The sequence below is a fragment of the Lolium rigidum genome, chromosome 2, assembly GCF_022539505.1.
Source record: "Lolium rigidum isolate FL_2022 chromosome 2, APGP_CSIRO_Lrig_0.1, whole genome shotgun sequence".
Taxonomy (NCBI): Eukaryota; Viridiplantae; Streptophyta; class Magnoliopsida; order Poales; family Poaceae; genus Lolium; species Lolium rigidum.
In genome coordinates, this window is record NC_061509.1 from 221,827,018 (window position 1) to 221,839,984 (window position 12,967).

General features: G+C 44.3%; 1 protein-coding gene across 2 annotated transcripts; it reads left to right on the forward strand.

The window, feature by feature from the left end:
- Window positions 1–6,479: 6,479 nt before the first annotated feature.
- On the forward strand, window positions 6,480–11,923 carry LOC124693019 (KH domain-containing protein At5g56140-like). 2 transcript variants are annotated; one of them, XM_047226460.1, is made up of 7 exons: window positions 6,480–6,610; window positions 7,222–7,307; window positions 9,500–9,648; window positions 10,374–10,478; window positions 10,555–10,671; window positions 11,100–11,243; window positions 11,365–11,923. In XM_047226460.1, the coding sequence occupies exons 1-7, from the start codon at window positions 6,501–6,503 to the stop codon at window positions 11,515–11,517; spliced, it is 864 nt and encodes a 287-aa protein (XP_047082416.1). In that variant the 5' UTR covers window positions 6,480–6,500; the 3' UTR covers window positions 11,518–11,923. The 2 variants fall into 2 exon arrangements, with proteins under 2 accessions (XP_047082416.1, XP_047082417.1); XM_047226461.1 differs by having other exon boundaries at window positions 6,482–6,610; window positions 11,368–11,923.
- Window positions 11,924–12,967: the final 1,044 nt, after the last annotated feature.

The window sequence follows — 12,967 nt, forward strand, 5'->3', positions numbered from 1 at the left end:
TAACATCATTTTAAATTTCTAGGATAAGATCCCACCACATTTTGCAAGTTTTTTTTTGGCTGGTGTGGCAGCGCCACTGGTTTGCGAGAGGGGGTGCGATGGTCGAGGCTATGGACTGATGGCGAACAGGGGCAATTAGGTCGCGAGGTGGCACTTGACCCCAAGGAGGGGGCGTGACGCCATGGCTTGGCAGCGAGCATGGCCGGGAGCGAGGAGGCTGCGGTGTGGCGTCTCTCAGGGGCGAGCAGGAGGGCGAGGCGAAACTAGAGGAGGTCAGTGCTTGCTAGATTCGTGGCCAAGACATCGACGTTCGTGCATAGAAAGAAGAGGACCAAGGAGGAAGGGGAGGTTGGCCGGTCGTTCTTTTAGTCGACGGTTGGCTAACGAATTTGTTTAACAAAGCTACCAAAAATTAAACATGGTTGTTTGGTGCCATGTCATCCTAACATCGTCAATTCACATTCACTTCGTGCTTAGTGTATTGTGCAAAATAAGTTTTGCAAAAATGTAGTGCGGTTTTATCTTTAAAGCGTAAAGCAATACCAAAATAGAAATTTGATGTGAAAAGGGGAAATAATTTCATGAGACCTGGTACACAAACTTTAGCAATTGACACGTGACATGCGTGGCACTTTGGATCTAAAAATAAACAATCAAATTATGTACTTTTCTCTCTCGTAGCCACATGTCAATTACTCTACTAGAGTTAGTCCACGGTGATAAATTTGTGGATCAGGTCTCTAAAATTATTACTTTAGATCTAAAAATAAACAACCAAATTATGTATTTTTCTCTTTCCTAGCCACATATCAATTGCAAGAGTTGGTCCACGGTGATAAATTTGTGGACTAGGTCTTATCAAATTATTTTCACATAAAAGTGGCAGGTTTATGCTACTAACTGATGAAGTTGATCGTGAAGAATAATAGTCCACGCTAATACAACACGGGAAGCTCATCTCACTGTGGACCTACTGGCAAGCTCGTTAATCATGCAAATCATTTGACGTAGGGGTGTGCAAAATCTCACACCATGGAAAACCATGCAAACCGGCTATTTTGAAATTAGGGCAAAGCCTTCACCATATTCAATTAATTGAGAAAGAGTTTACAAGAATGTAACAATTCAAGATAGAAAACGGACTGCTCTCGTGTCAATAAGGTACTCGCTTTGCGCCCATTAACATCCAATTTTTTTATTCTCGTTTAATCCTTTCAAGGATGATTAGGGGTGGAGCTAGCTTATTCTTGAAGACCCGGCCGATTCTTTCATTCCAAAATTTCCATGACACAAGGAGAGTAACGGAGGCCAAATCCTTACGCTTCATCATGGTGCCTCACCAATTATGAGTTGATATAGTTGGTCAAGCATGAAGGTCGAGAAAGTATAGGCCAAGCCGGCTAATGAGAGGTACTAGTTCATTTCCTTTCACAACTTAAATTATCACCTCCACTTTAGTACAACAATTTATACTTGCCCGAAACCTGTTAAACCCGTGTTTGCCCACACCCAATTTGACCTCAGAGTAACTCGTCAGACCATGTCAAAACTAACGGAGGACTCAGGGCAACATCAATTGGGTTTGCATTTGCAGTATCATCTGTCGAGAGAATACAACGAGCACATGTCACATCTATCATTTGACGACCTCTACTTATTATTATAATTTCTCCCTCAAGAGCACCATACCCATATTACTAATCTTTCCAGCATCCGCTCCGTATCAACGATTTGCTCAGGTTCCATAAAACAAATCTGAAGAACTCGATCGGTACAGGTAGGCAAGTGACAGCCTGCGTAGTGTGCGACGGCACCCACTGTCCGAAACCTATAATAACTACCGCAACCAGAATCGGTAGCAGCATTGGATACCCGCGCCGCGCCGCGCTGCCGCAACCACCGTTTTGTTTCGAACGGCGCTTGCTCCTCTGGCCTGGACGAAGATGATTATGTTTGTCCTTCAGACCGGACGGCTCCTTCTGGACCAAAAAAACTGGGGTCGATCGGGATCCGATCGGCACCTCGTGTTTTCATGGCGTTGCCAGTGGTTGGTTGCCACTAGGACTGACCTGCATCGTGTAAGTTGTTGGTGTATGTCTTGTTGATATGCGATTCGGTGAGACTGAACTTCACAGTGTTCTCAAATCTACGGAACAAGGTTTACCACCGGACTCACCTCTAGTCCGTGTCTCGAAGGCAAAGCCGCCATCTACACGCCAACACCGGGAGATAGACCAAGCTCGGAGTTTTTCAAATCAGGATACCATGGTGTCGAAGTAGAAGGAGGAGACCTCGATGGAGAAGAGGGTTAGAGTTGGAGTGTTCGCGGTAGTCCAAAGCGAGCTTGAATTAGGAGACGTCATTGACGGTGGGAGAAAGAAGACTGTGAAACATAAATAATAAACATTGAAATTCTAGAGCATTATCAAAGATTACCAGAATTTAGAAGAGTATCGGTTTTGCTAATTCTCTATCATCCAAAAATTCCCGATTATTTAGCTTGTTGAGAATAGTCGATTTTGACATTGAGGCCCGTGCAAGATTCCACGATTTTATATGCTATGGAATCAAACAGTGCACTACTTTTGCAACATATTTAAATATGCACAAATTAAATTTGTAAAGTCAACTGAAAAATATAACGATTGTCCAAAGTCAGGCTATTTTTATATGTGGTCATGTTCATAGAGTAACATATCAACATCTAAAACACAATTCAATTTCATTAGGATTTATGATACTCTCTTCGATCACATCCTAAAAATATATATCTTAAATTTGTCTAAAATTTACATGCATCTAGACCAAACATTCGGTCCGTTTCAGATCCTGGACCATACCGGAACACTACTGGTGAGCAGAGCTTGGCTTCACTTGGCTTGCCTTTCTTGTCATCGCTAGACGATGTTGTTGGCAGGCGGATTCTCCCGCCGTCTCTGTCTCGCGGCGCCATCAGCAGCACCCAGCACACGAAACCTTTTCCCTTTTCTTCCGCCTCTCCTTTTCCTCTCGCAAGGGGGACAGGCTGGATCGACGGGGACGGCCAACCGGGCCATCGCCATTCATCTTGCGTTGCCGAGTAATCGCTTTGGACAATATATTGATCCCCTCCTGCTCCTGCTCCTGCCTGCGCGCGTAATGGTTATCTGATCAGACTCCGTCCATGTCACTCGAAGAGCTAGCCGGAATCTGCCCGGTGCATTTTTTTCTCTCTGATTTGGAAAGTATCTTTTTTCTTTCGAAGGGGGAATTCATCTTGTATATCTGTTAATTAATTTGGAGGAGTAGTATATACCGGAAATCACGATCAGCTCAACTAGACGCGAAAGTCGTACGTCCTCCCTGTATTCCTGGAGCTGCTACTATGCTGCATTTTGTTTAAAGCAAAGCACTACCACGTCGCATTATTGATGCTTGGATTGTATGTGCACGGATTAGGCGATTTTTTTTACCCGCAAAAAAAAGCCATGATGAACTCAAGGAATTTTCCATTTTCAATGTAATAAGTCATAGATGTCGTTTTATAAAAATGCTATTCTCTCTCCGATCCATATTAAGTTTCAGGGATATACTAAATTAAATTTAGTTTTCAAAAGTATAAGGTAGGCATAAACACGCAAACAATGTGACCCACGTCGACCTGGTGCCACATGGGTTATCGCCAAATGAGCATATCAGCGCCGGTATTTTTTCGCGGGTAAAAGAGGATTCTATTAATCAGATAGGGTTACAAGTAGCTCTAGTTCAAGTTCTTGAAACATGATATCAGGACTTGAGGAACTGATCGAACCGAGCCACACAGAAGCTTGGTGTTCCTGCAACATGATATTAATGACAGTATTGGTTGCCTAGATCCGTGATGAACAAATTAGATAAGTTTTTCACACAAAAACAACAAGTTAAATAGTTTTAGGTCCCGAACATATAGTATTAAATTGGTGGGAATACCTTGACACACCACGAATAGTTATGGGACTTGTGATGATCAGAAATTCGTTTTGGAGCTTAGGTGATCAGTATTTTTTTAGAATTTTAAAACATGATTTTAAAGTTGCAAAAAAAAATTGAGACATAGATAATATTGTACTCTACCAACGTGCAAAATCTCAACCCTAAATATCGTATATTCCAGTCTAAAAATTACAAAATCTGACATTTGGGAGGTTTGAAAATTTGCATTGTTCACTACTTTAGATGTCAGATTTTGTTATTTTTGCGCAGCCCATAATACTTGGTATTTTGAAGTGAGATTTTTTCTTGTCAGTAGATTACATTTTCCTCTACATCTAGAATTTTTTGTCCGAATCTTTTGAAACTTCAAAACGCCATTTCTTGAATCGTTCAAAAAAGAGATCCATGTAGCCCGAGCTCTAAAAGTCCGCACTCTTGTGATGATCTACTTTACTTGGGCTCATTTATCATGAAAAATTGCAAAAACAGATTTTGGTTACATGTGTGATTCAGTTTTTTATTTAACCCATCACATAATTTACCAAACCAAACTATACATACAAGCTTAGAGCACACACACTTATGAATTGGAAGGGCCTCAAAAACTTCAACTCCACATAGCAGCTGTTATACGAAAAAGTCTAGCCAACCAGTGTCACTTGCGTGTCAGGTAGTTTGTCAAGATCAAAGCCATGTGTTTCAAGTGTTGTACATAATCTAATCTTTTTCATAATCGTGGGAACACCTAAGAACATGCAGGGGACAAGCTTCGTTCATCATGGTGACTCTTGTGTGTGTACGTCCGAAGTCACATGTCATGCTTGTCCGCGCTTACCACCACATGGAATTTACACGTTTCCACGGTGATGTAGCTAACGGTAACACGTAACCAAAAGAGAGAAAATTAATTAGCGACAGGGCTACGCTACGGCGACGTCGATCGCCGGCCCTTCTTATCCAGCGAGTTTATCTGGCAGAGATTTGCTTGTGGCCGGAAGAAACTTGGGTGTGATGATTAAGGGCGAGAAACTTAGGAAGAAGCTTGCGGTGGAATCAAGCAGCTGGTTTTAAATCATGTCAGTCAAAGATGTTGTAACTGAAATGATTAAAATCCCCCATATTTCTCACGGTTACGATATCTTGTTCAAAAGTGCCGCTATCGCCTGATCTAAGAGACCCAAATCTAAGGTTTCCCCTGAAACATGTATGTGGGGCAGGAGATTCGCAGCCACGACACCTTTAACAAGGTACCGATGCCCACGGCTACCGCCATTGCCAGCCTCGACCGAACGGAGCTTCGCTTCCCAGATCCGCCACGAGCCAAGCCGCTGCATGGGAGGGAGCTGCCTCCATGCCTCACTGCAGCTCTTCCTTCAGGAGGTCAACCAGACGAGTCCGACCACCATCGCCTTGAGGAGGCCTCACTACATCCCAAGGAGTCGTGATTGTCAGCCCCCTCCCTCCTCCCTCGCTACACCTTCTGTTTTCCACAGATGTCGTCCCAGCGACGACCTTCTCCCGGCGAAGGGGACCATCAGGGCATGCCCGCACTCGCCCTCCGTCATTGCCAGTGGCGGCCTCTCGCTAGGAGACCCATGTGGAATCGCCCGCGCGTGAGACAAAGGAGAAGGTGGTGGGGAGGGAGCGGGGCAGCGGAGAGAGCAGGCCGGTGATGGGTGAGATGATTTGAGCTAACAATGGGTTCAATGTTCATTAAAGAAATCGATGAACAACGCAACAAATAGATGTCGTGATAGTCATTGCATCCCTGGCACAATATTCTACCGATAACTCCAGACAACCCAACCACAAAGTCTTACCCATGAGGCAAATCCTAAAACAAGCATTGTCAGGACCAAAGCAAACAGCTTAATTTCACACCCCAGCTTAACTAGTCATATGCTTTATTTATTTGCGAAATAGACCACAAGGAAGTAGAGGAGTAATACGAATTATGTTACACTGTCGTATCGGAAACGAAGCGGACTCAGGTTGGAAATGGGCAATAGTGATAGGATAAATGCGTCTATAAATAGAAAAATATATTTTCCTAGGAGTAAAATTTATCCAAATCTGTTACCAGCGCCCTATTTTGAGGGCATTTTGACTCTAGACTTTACCTACCACTCCTAATCTTGACTCACACACACAGTAGGACAGTCCGGAAACTACTACTCCCTCTGAAATTTCTCAACGCCCCAACAGCTTCCCGGCAATTTTTTACCGGCCGCCGAACCGAACCCAGAGGAGAGGAGAGGAGACCGGGCGCCGCCGCCACGGCCCCTCCGCTCCGCTCCGTCCACACCACTATTCCATCCGTTCGCTCGCGAGTTACCGCGCGACGCGCGGCGTCGGACTGAGTCCGTCCCCTTCCTTATAAGCCCTCGCCCACCCTCCTCCCCCTCCCCCTCTTCCCCCTCGCCCGCACCCGCCGCCGCCATCTGCCGCAGACTGCGTCGGCGCCGGGCGAGCGATAAGCTACCGCCGCGCAACCCTAGCCAGCCCAACTACCGCCGCCGACGGAGAGGAGAGGAGTAGCTGCTGCAGAGATGGCGTCGGGACGGTACATGGCCTACTCGCCCTCCCCGTCAACCACCCCGCACTCCCCGCGCATCTCGGGCCTCCGCGCCTCCTCCGCCGCCGTCGCCGAGCAGGAGAAGTAAGCAACCCAAGCTCCACCCGCCTCCTCCTCCTCCTCCTCTTCCCCCTAGCTTCGCCCTACTGTCATATCGTGTGTGTGTGTGTGGCGTGGACTGGGCTAGACGGTGTGTGCTGCATGTGGTTTGTGGGGAGTAGTAGCCGCCGTCGCTGCCTTTGGGCGTGGTTCGGCCCCGATCGTGCCGGGGAGGCCAGATTCGGGCCTTCCTCCACGCGGATTCGGCGTGTTTGGGACGAGGACTTGGAAGGGTCCGCGCCTTGAATCTGGTGTTGGCCGACGAGGTTTAATTAGGGCTTTTACGCATCGGATCTGATTCCCCCGCGACGAGATCTCTGCTCTCATTGCGTCTCGTCGTAGCTTCGCTGGATTAAGCACAGGCCGGACGCTCGCCTCGGTCTTCATTCCGCTGAGTGCTGACGACGGCGATCGCCTTGTGATTTTGCTCACTTACTAATTATTACTCGTATCGTTTGATCTATGGGGGGATTTCATGGTTATTTCACCAAATTTTAACCGAGGGGGAGGAATCTGAGATTCTGAGTTGGTAGGCTGGAGTGGTGTACGACAACAGTGACAGACGATGAGTGTTCTAACCCCTTATCCTTTTCCAGGTACCTTGCGGAGCTGCTCGCGGAGCGCCACAAGCTCAACCCGTTCGTCCCAGTGCTCCCTCACAGCATACGGTTGCTGAACCAAGGTGAGCTCTCACACAATCATGCTATTACTATCATTGATAACACCTATGTACTGCTCGAATTGCTACTTCTTCCACACGATTCAGAATATTCTCTTGTGATGGCGAGAGTATTTGACTCTCACTCACTGAGTGTGTGGTCTGTGTACCTCTTTCTTTGTTTCACGCCTCGATTCATCTTTGTATCAGTTCGTTGCCTATGAGTGGTTACCCTTTTCGTACGCAGGGTAAGTTGTTCTCATCTGCAACTGGTCTAGATTTACCACAAAACCAAATCATTCTTGATGTGTGCATTTACTTTGCGGTATTGTTGAGTGGGATATCCTGCTTCTCTTTATTTTGTAAGATGAGTAAAGATGTGGTTCATGATTGCTGTTTAGCTGATCCCAACACTGGTGACCCCACTCCCTTCTTGTGTAACTATTCTTGCCTTCCCTAATGATGAAGCTCCACAGTAAGTTAATGTCTTTTGTGTCACTCCACCACCCTGCTTCCCTACCTACCACCCTCACCTTGCCCCCTCATCATCAGCTTAGTCTAACTCTCAACCTTTGCGGCTTCGTCTCCTCAAAGTCGTGTATTCGCCTAAAACTCTACATACCCAATCTTCTCTAAGAGCCCACCGCTATCTCACTGTAGTCCAGCTCTAAGCTCGAGATACATGTCTACACTAACTTCACCGAGGCTTGCTGGAGTACGTTCATTTGGCCTCATTCAGCAAAGTAGTGTAGGCATGCTGTTCCAAAGTACAAAATTGGATAGTACCTCATTTGATGACACAACTCAATGTTTCAAGCTCATTGGTGCGCTTGCAACCCTGCAAATCTGCAATTCTGTGTTCTTGGTGGCATTTGCATCTATTGGGGGTATTATAGTTTGAGTCACCATGGGGCATCATTTCTTTTGGAACTTTCTTTCGTGTGTGTGTGTCTATCTGCTTGGCCTAGCCCACATTTATGTGTTCACACTGTGGTGCCATTAGTTTATTTCGTTAGCTTATTGCTTCTAGCTCTTTTGAGTCTGTAGTGGCCAAATGGCCATTACATCTGAGTTGTGCAGTAATAGCAAAGCTTGCTCAAACAGTTGAAGGAGCAGCTTATGTTAGTCACTGTGTTCATATGCAGCATTGCTGGATTATTCAATGATAGGAATGGACTTTTACTTTTTCTTTATTATGATATGATGCTTTGATGAAATTTTGCCCTATTTTGACCACACTGAGTCGACGGGCATTCTGATAAGAGGTTTCAAGTTCACATTATGGTCCTTTTTGGAAGTGGAATTTTTAGAATTCTTAGGATTTAGCTTAAGTCGAATTGCACCAAGAAATTTCGCAAATTAACCCCCTGGTCTAAATGCCATTGCTTGGTGAGACAGTAACAAAACCATTGTGGTACTGTGGGTGTCGGGGATTTTAGATCAAGTTTCAATGGTGCATAACAGCTTCTATGTCTATAAATCAAGATTAGTTATGATTACTAGGATTTGGTTGTATTTTGGTTAGTGAAATGATTAGCTTTGTTAGAGATCAATGATTCAGGGACTAAGTAAGCCATGCACTCATGCCTATAAATATGGTAACATGTACCCCATTATAATTAAGAAATGAAATACTTGGTGTGGTTTATAGAGTTGTTAGTCAACTACATTGCTTAACCATGCCCATAACACTGGATGGCATGTCCATGAAGGCAATATGTATCCTTGTCTCCTTCATGGTGATTCTTTGTGCTTGAGGATATTTTGAATTACCGGCACTAGTAGGCCACAGGGAAACTTCAACTTAGTTGGATGGACACTAGTGTGCCAACCTTTTGTAGTTGTGAACACTTAGTAATCTTGCAAAAGAGTTGCAAATTTTTATACATTTTCTGTATGCCTTGTTCATGTTATTCTGGTTAGCTGTAATGTTGTATCTCTATTTATCTTTGTTGACTTCTCTTTATTCTAAATACTTGTTCTGCTATCCATCTTTTCTACAAGCGCTTACTATTTATTTAATTTTTTTAGCATAACTTCTCAGCATAAATGTTATAGAGCTTTACAACTAACTATATAGATGTGCAGTTGATACTGTTATGACTATTAGATTAGTGACTTTCCACTAACTCGTCAGGTATATATGTGCATTTGCTAATCACTAATTCTAACTGCTAACTTGTACATCTTGTTCTTGAAATTGCAATTTGAAACAGAAATTATACGTGTTTCCACACTGTTGGAGAACGCCTCCCTTTTAAATCAAAGTGGCCTTGAACATGGTAGTCCACTAACATCTGGAGGATTATATTCAAATGGAGCAGCTACTGACATGAATGGGTGGACATCAGCATTTCAATCAGAAGTATGGATACTGACCATTTAACATAACTTACTCTTACATGTCTAATTACCAGTTTTGAAAGCTTAGATCAGGTTTTTACTAACTGATTGGGACACTAATGGGGCTAGTCATTTTGTACATTTTGGTCCTTATGCTAATTTATTATTACTGGAATCTTAACTATGGGGTTTCAATCTGATATTGACACTGCTGAAGCTTTCTTGATACTGCTTGGTTCTTATGCTAACTTGCTAACTTTATCATCCCTTCCAGGCAGAGGGTTCAAAAGATGACATTAAAATCTTCTCTCTATTGCAACTGTTGGAGTTTGGCTAACATGCTAACACTAATCCACTAATTCGGCACAATATGCCAAAACTCTAACCAATATGCTAGTTAGTTGTCTAACATCAGCCTGGTAGTTGGTCACAGTGTTCCTAGGTCTTTCCCTTGCCGCCGTAAGATGAGTTTGAGATGATTATTACACAATACTTGTGAGTATCTGAACCTTAGCTTGTCAATAAAATAAACAGCATATGAGTCACTTGCCCAGCAGTTGAGTACTTACATCTCTGTTAAGCACAATCATGTAACTATTACGACAGTCGTAAGTAAGCTGTGGTTAACTAGTTCCTTACGTTTGGCTTTTTTTTATTACTTTTGAACTGCTTACGACAAAAGCTATTCCTGTTTCTCCATATCAAAAGATACTAAAAATCTAAATTATTGAGCTGTAACCATTTCAGAGTTCATCTGCTTATAGCTGGCGCGGAGGTTCTCAAGGCAGCTCATCTGGACTAATTGTTAAGAAACAAATGAGGGTTGATATTCCAGTAGACCAATATCCAACAGTAAGTGTACTTTTCCTATGGTATCATACTATGAATTGTTGTGTCCCTCATGGTGCATTTATGTTTATTTTTCTAGTACAATTTTGTTGGTCGCATCCTTGGTCCTAGAGGAAATTCCTTGAAGCGAGTGGAGGCGACTACTGACTGCCGTGTGCTAATAAGAGGTCGGGGAAGCATTAAAGATCCAGCTCGGGTAACTCCTGATACCATGCTCCTTAATCTCATCAATTAGATGGACTGGCAAATCTGGTGTATAGGTATTGGTCATGTATGTCGGGCAAGTTTGTGTCATAAGCGTGACTAGGATAGAGCTGTATCATTGTCACCTTTCCTAATCCCATGTTATGGTTGGATCAGGCTTTTACTTTTCGGTGCCCACCCCATTCTTTATTTAGCTATACTGGCTGTTTTCCAGGCTTCTCCCCATCCGCTTCTTATCCTTAACTTTCTGATATATTGTTAGAGCTTATATATTTCTGGTAGGTTGGATCATCGTACAAAAATTGTTCTGTTTCCAATGGGAACCATCTGCCCTTGAAGTATTACCCTTTTGCCTTTTCGCATATTTGTGTTTGTTTTTGTATTTGAGTGGACCTTAACACTTCGTTCGTGCTAATGCAGGAGGAAATGATGCGAGGAAAGCCAGGATATGAACATCTGAATGAACCCCTTCATATATTGGTTGAGGCAGAGATGCCTGTTGAAATTATTGATGCTCGTCTGATGCGAGCCCGTGAGATCCTTGAAGATCTGCTTAAGCCGATGGTATGCATGATATTTGATGTCTCTTAAACTCTTAAGCTAGTTCTCTGTTATTTGACTTGAGATCTTATAAACTATTCTGCAGAACCATGTCTTAAAGTTGTTCTTTTTTATTTTTTATAAGCAGGATGAGTCTCAGGACTTCTTCAAGAAGCAGCAGCTCCGTGAGCTTGCAATGCTCAATGGCACCCTTCGAGAAGAAGGGATGCAAAGATCTGGTTCTCAATCCCCTTTCCACAACAGCCTTGGAATGAAGAGGGCCAAGACAAGGGGGTAAATGGTCATGTGTACCAAGGGAGAACCAATCATCTATCCTGAGGCTGAAACTGAGTATGCCTATGGGTTTGCCTTCCTGGCTAATGGCGCAAAAATGGTCTCGCACCACTAGCATCGGAGCGGCCCGTACTTGATAATACATATATCTGGAGTTGTGTTGGCTGCTACTGAAGGGGTTTGGTTATGGCAACATTGGATGTTGACTGTTGAGCTATGTATTGGGTTGTGCAAAGTTTGGTAGCAATGTGGTTTGTGTATTGCTATGAGCTCTTGACTAGGGTTTTGATATAAGTCTCTGTGCTTGTATTTTGAAGTTTTGAAGGATGTTGTCTAATTATGTTATTTGGGATTGAATAACGTTGTAATTTGAACGCACTTCTATGAATTAGATATTGTACTCCGTACTACATTAGCATCGTGCTTCCGTTTTTCCTTTTCAACATCTCATTTGCTATTGTGAGTTTTTAGTTGTGTTATCCATTTTAACATCTCATTTTCCATCATGATTGTTTAGTTGAGACTACGTATGGATTGATTGGTACTCCTGCCGTTCTGAAATAAATTAATTTCTAAGTTTATACTACATTGAACTTAACTAACTTTAACCAAATTGATAGATATTACTACAACATCAAATCTGATATTGTGAAAACATATTGTAGATGAATCTAAAAATTAAATTGGGTTTATAGGCGTTGATACATTTTTCATGCACTTGGTCAAGCTTAAAATAAGGTAACTTAAACAAATCTAGAACTTCAATAATTTTAAAACGGATGAACTAGCGGGAGGGTGTAGTGGGGGTTAAGGGCATCTCCAACCGCGCGACCCAAACGGACGTGATGGACCGTCCGTTTTAGGCCGTTTGGATCGCCGGCCGGACACGCGGACAGCGGCCCGCGTCCGCGTGTCCGTTTGGGTCGCGCGCTGCGCCCAACGCGCGGACGCATCGCATAATCCGATAAACACGAAAACAAAAGAAAAAAAGCAAATTTAAACGAAATTTGATTAAAACATATGCCCTATTTTGGGCAAATTTATACATAGCCCTATTTTGGGCAAATAACTAACAAAAGAAGCCCCTATATGGGCTTTTAAATTTAAACTAATATTAAAAACCCTCTATTAGGGTTAGGTCGGCGGCGCGGTGGCCGCCGGTGCGCCGCCTAGCCCCTGTGGGCGTCGTCGGCGACGTCATCGTCGTCCACCCCGGCGGCGACGAGCCGTTGTGGCCGGAGCGCGCCGGGGACTCCGGCCACGGAGACCACAGGGCCTCCTCCCACGGCGAGTGGGGGTCCGGAGCCACCCGACGCTGCGCCGGCGCACGGAGCAGCGCCTCCTCCCTGAGGCGCTGCTGTCTCTCCTGCTAGGCGCGGCGCCTGGCCTCCTGGCGCCGCCGTCTGTCCTCCTGCCGCCGCCGCTCTCGGCGGCGGTCCTCGCCGGCGCGGCGC

Coding starts and splice junctions, on each gene's coding strand:
- LOC124693019 (XM_047226460.1), top strand. CDS start 6,501: ATGGCGTCGGGACGGTACATGGCCTACTCGCCCTCCCCGTCAACCACC. Junction 6,611..7,221: donor GCCGTCGCCGAGCAGGAGAA/GTAAGCAACCCA, acceptor ATCCTTTTCCAG/GTACCTTGCGGAGCTGCTCG. Junction 10,672..11,099: donor GCATTAAAGATCCAGCTCGG/GTAACTCCTGAT, acceptor GTGCTAATGCAG/GAGGAAATGATGCGAGGAAA.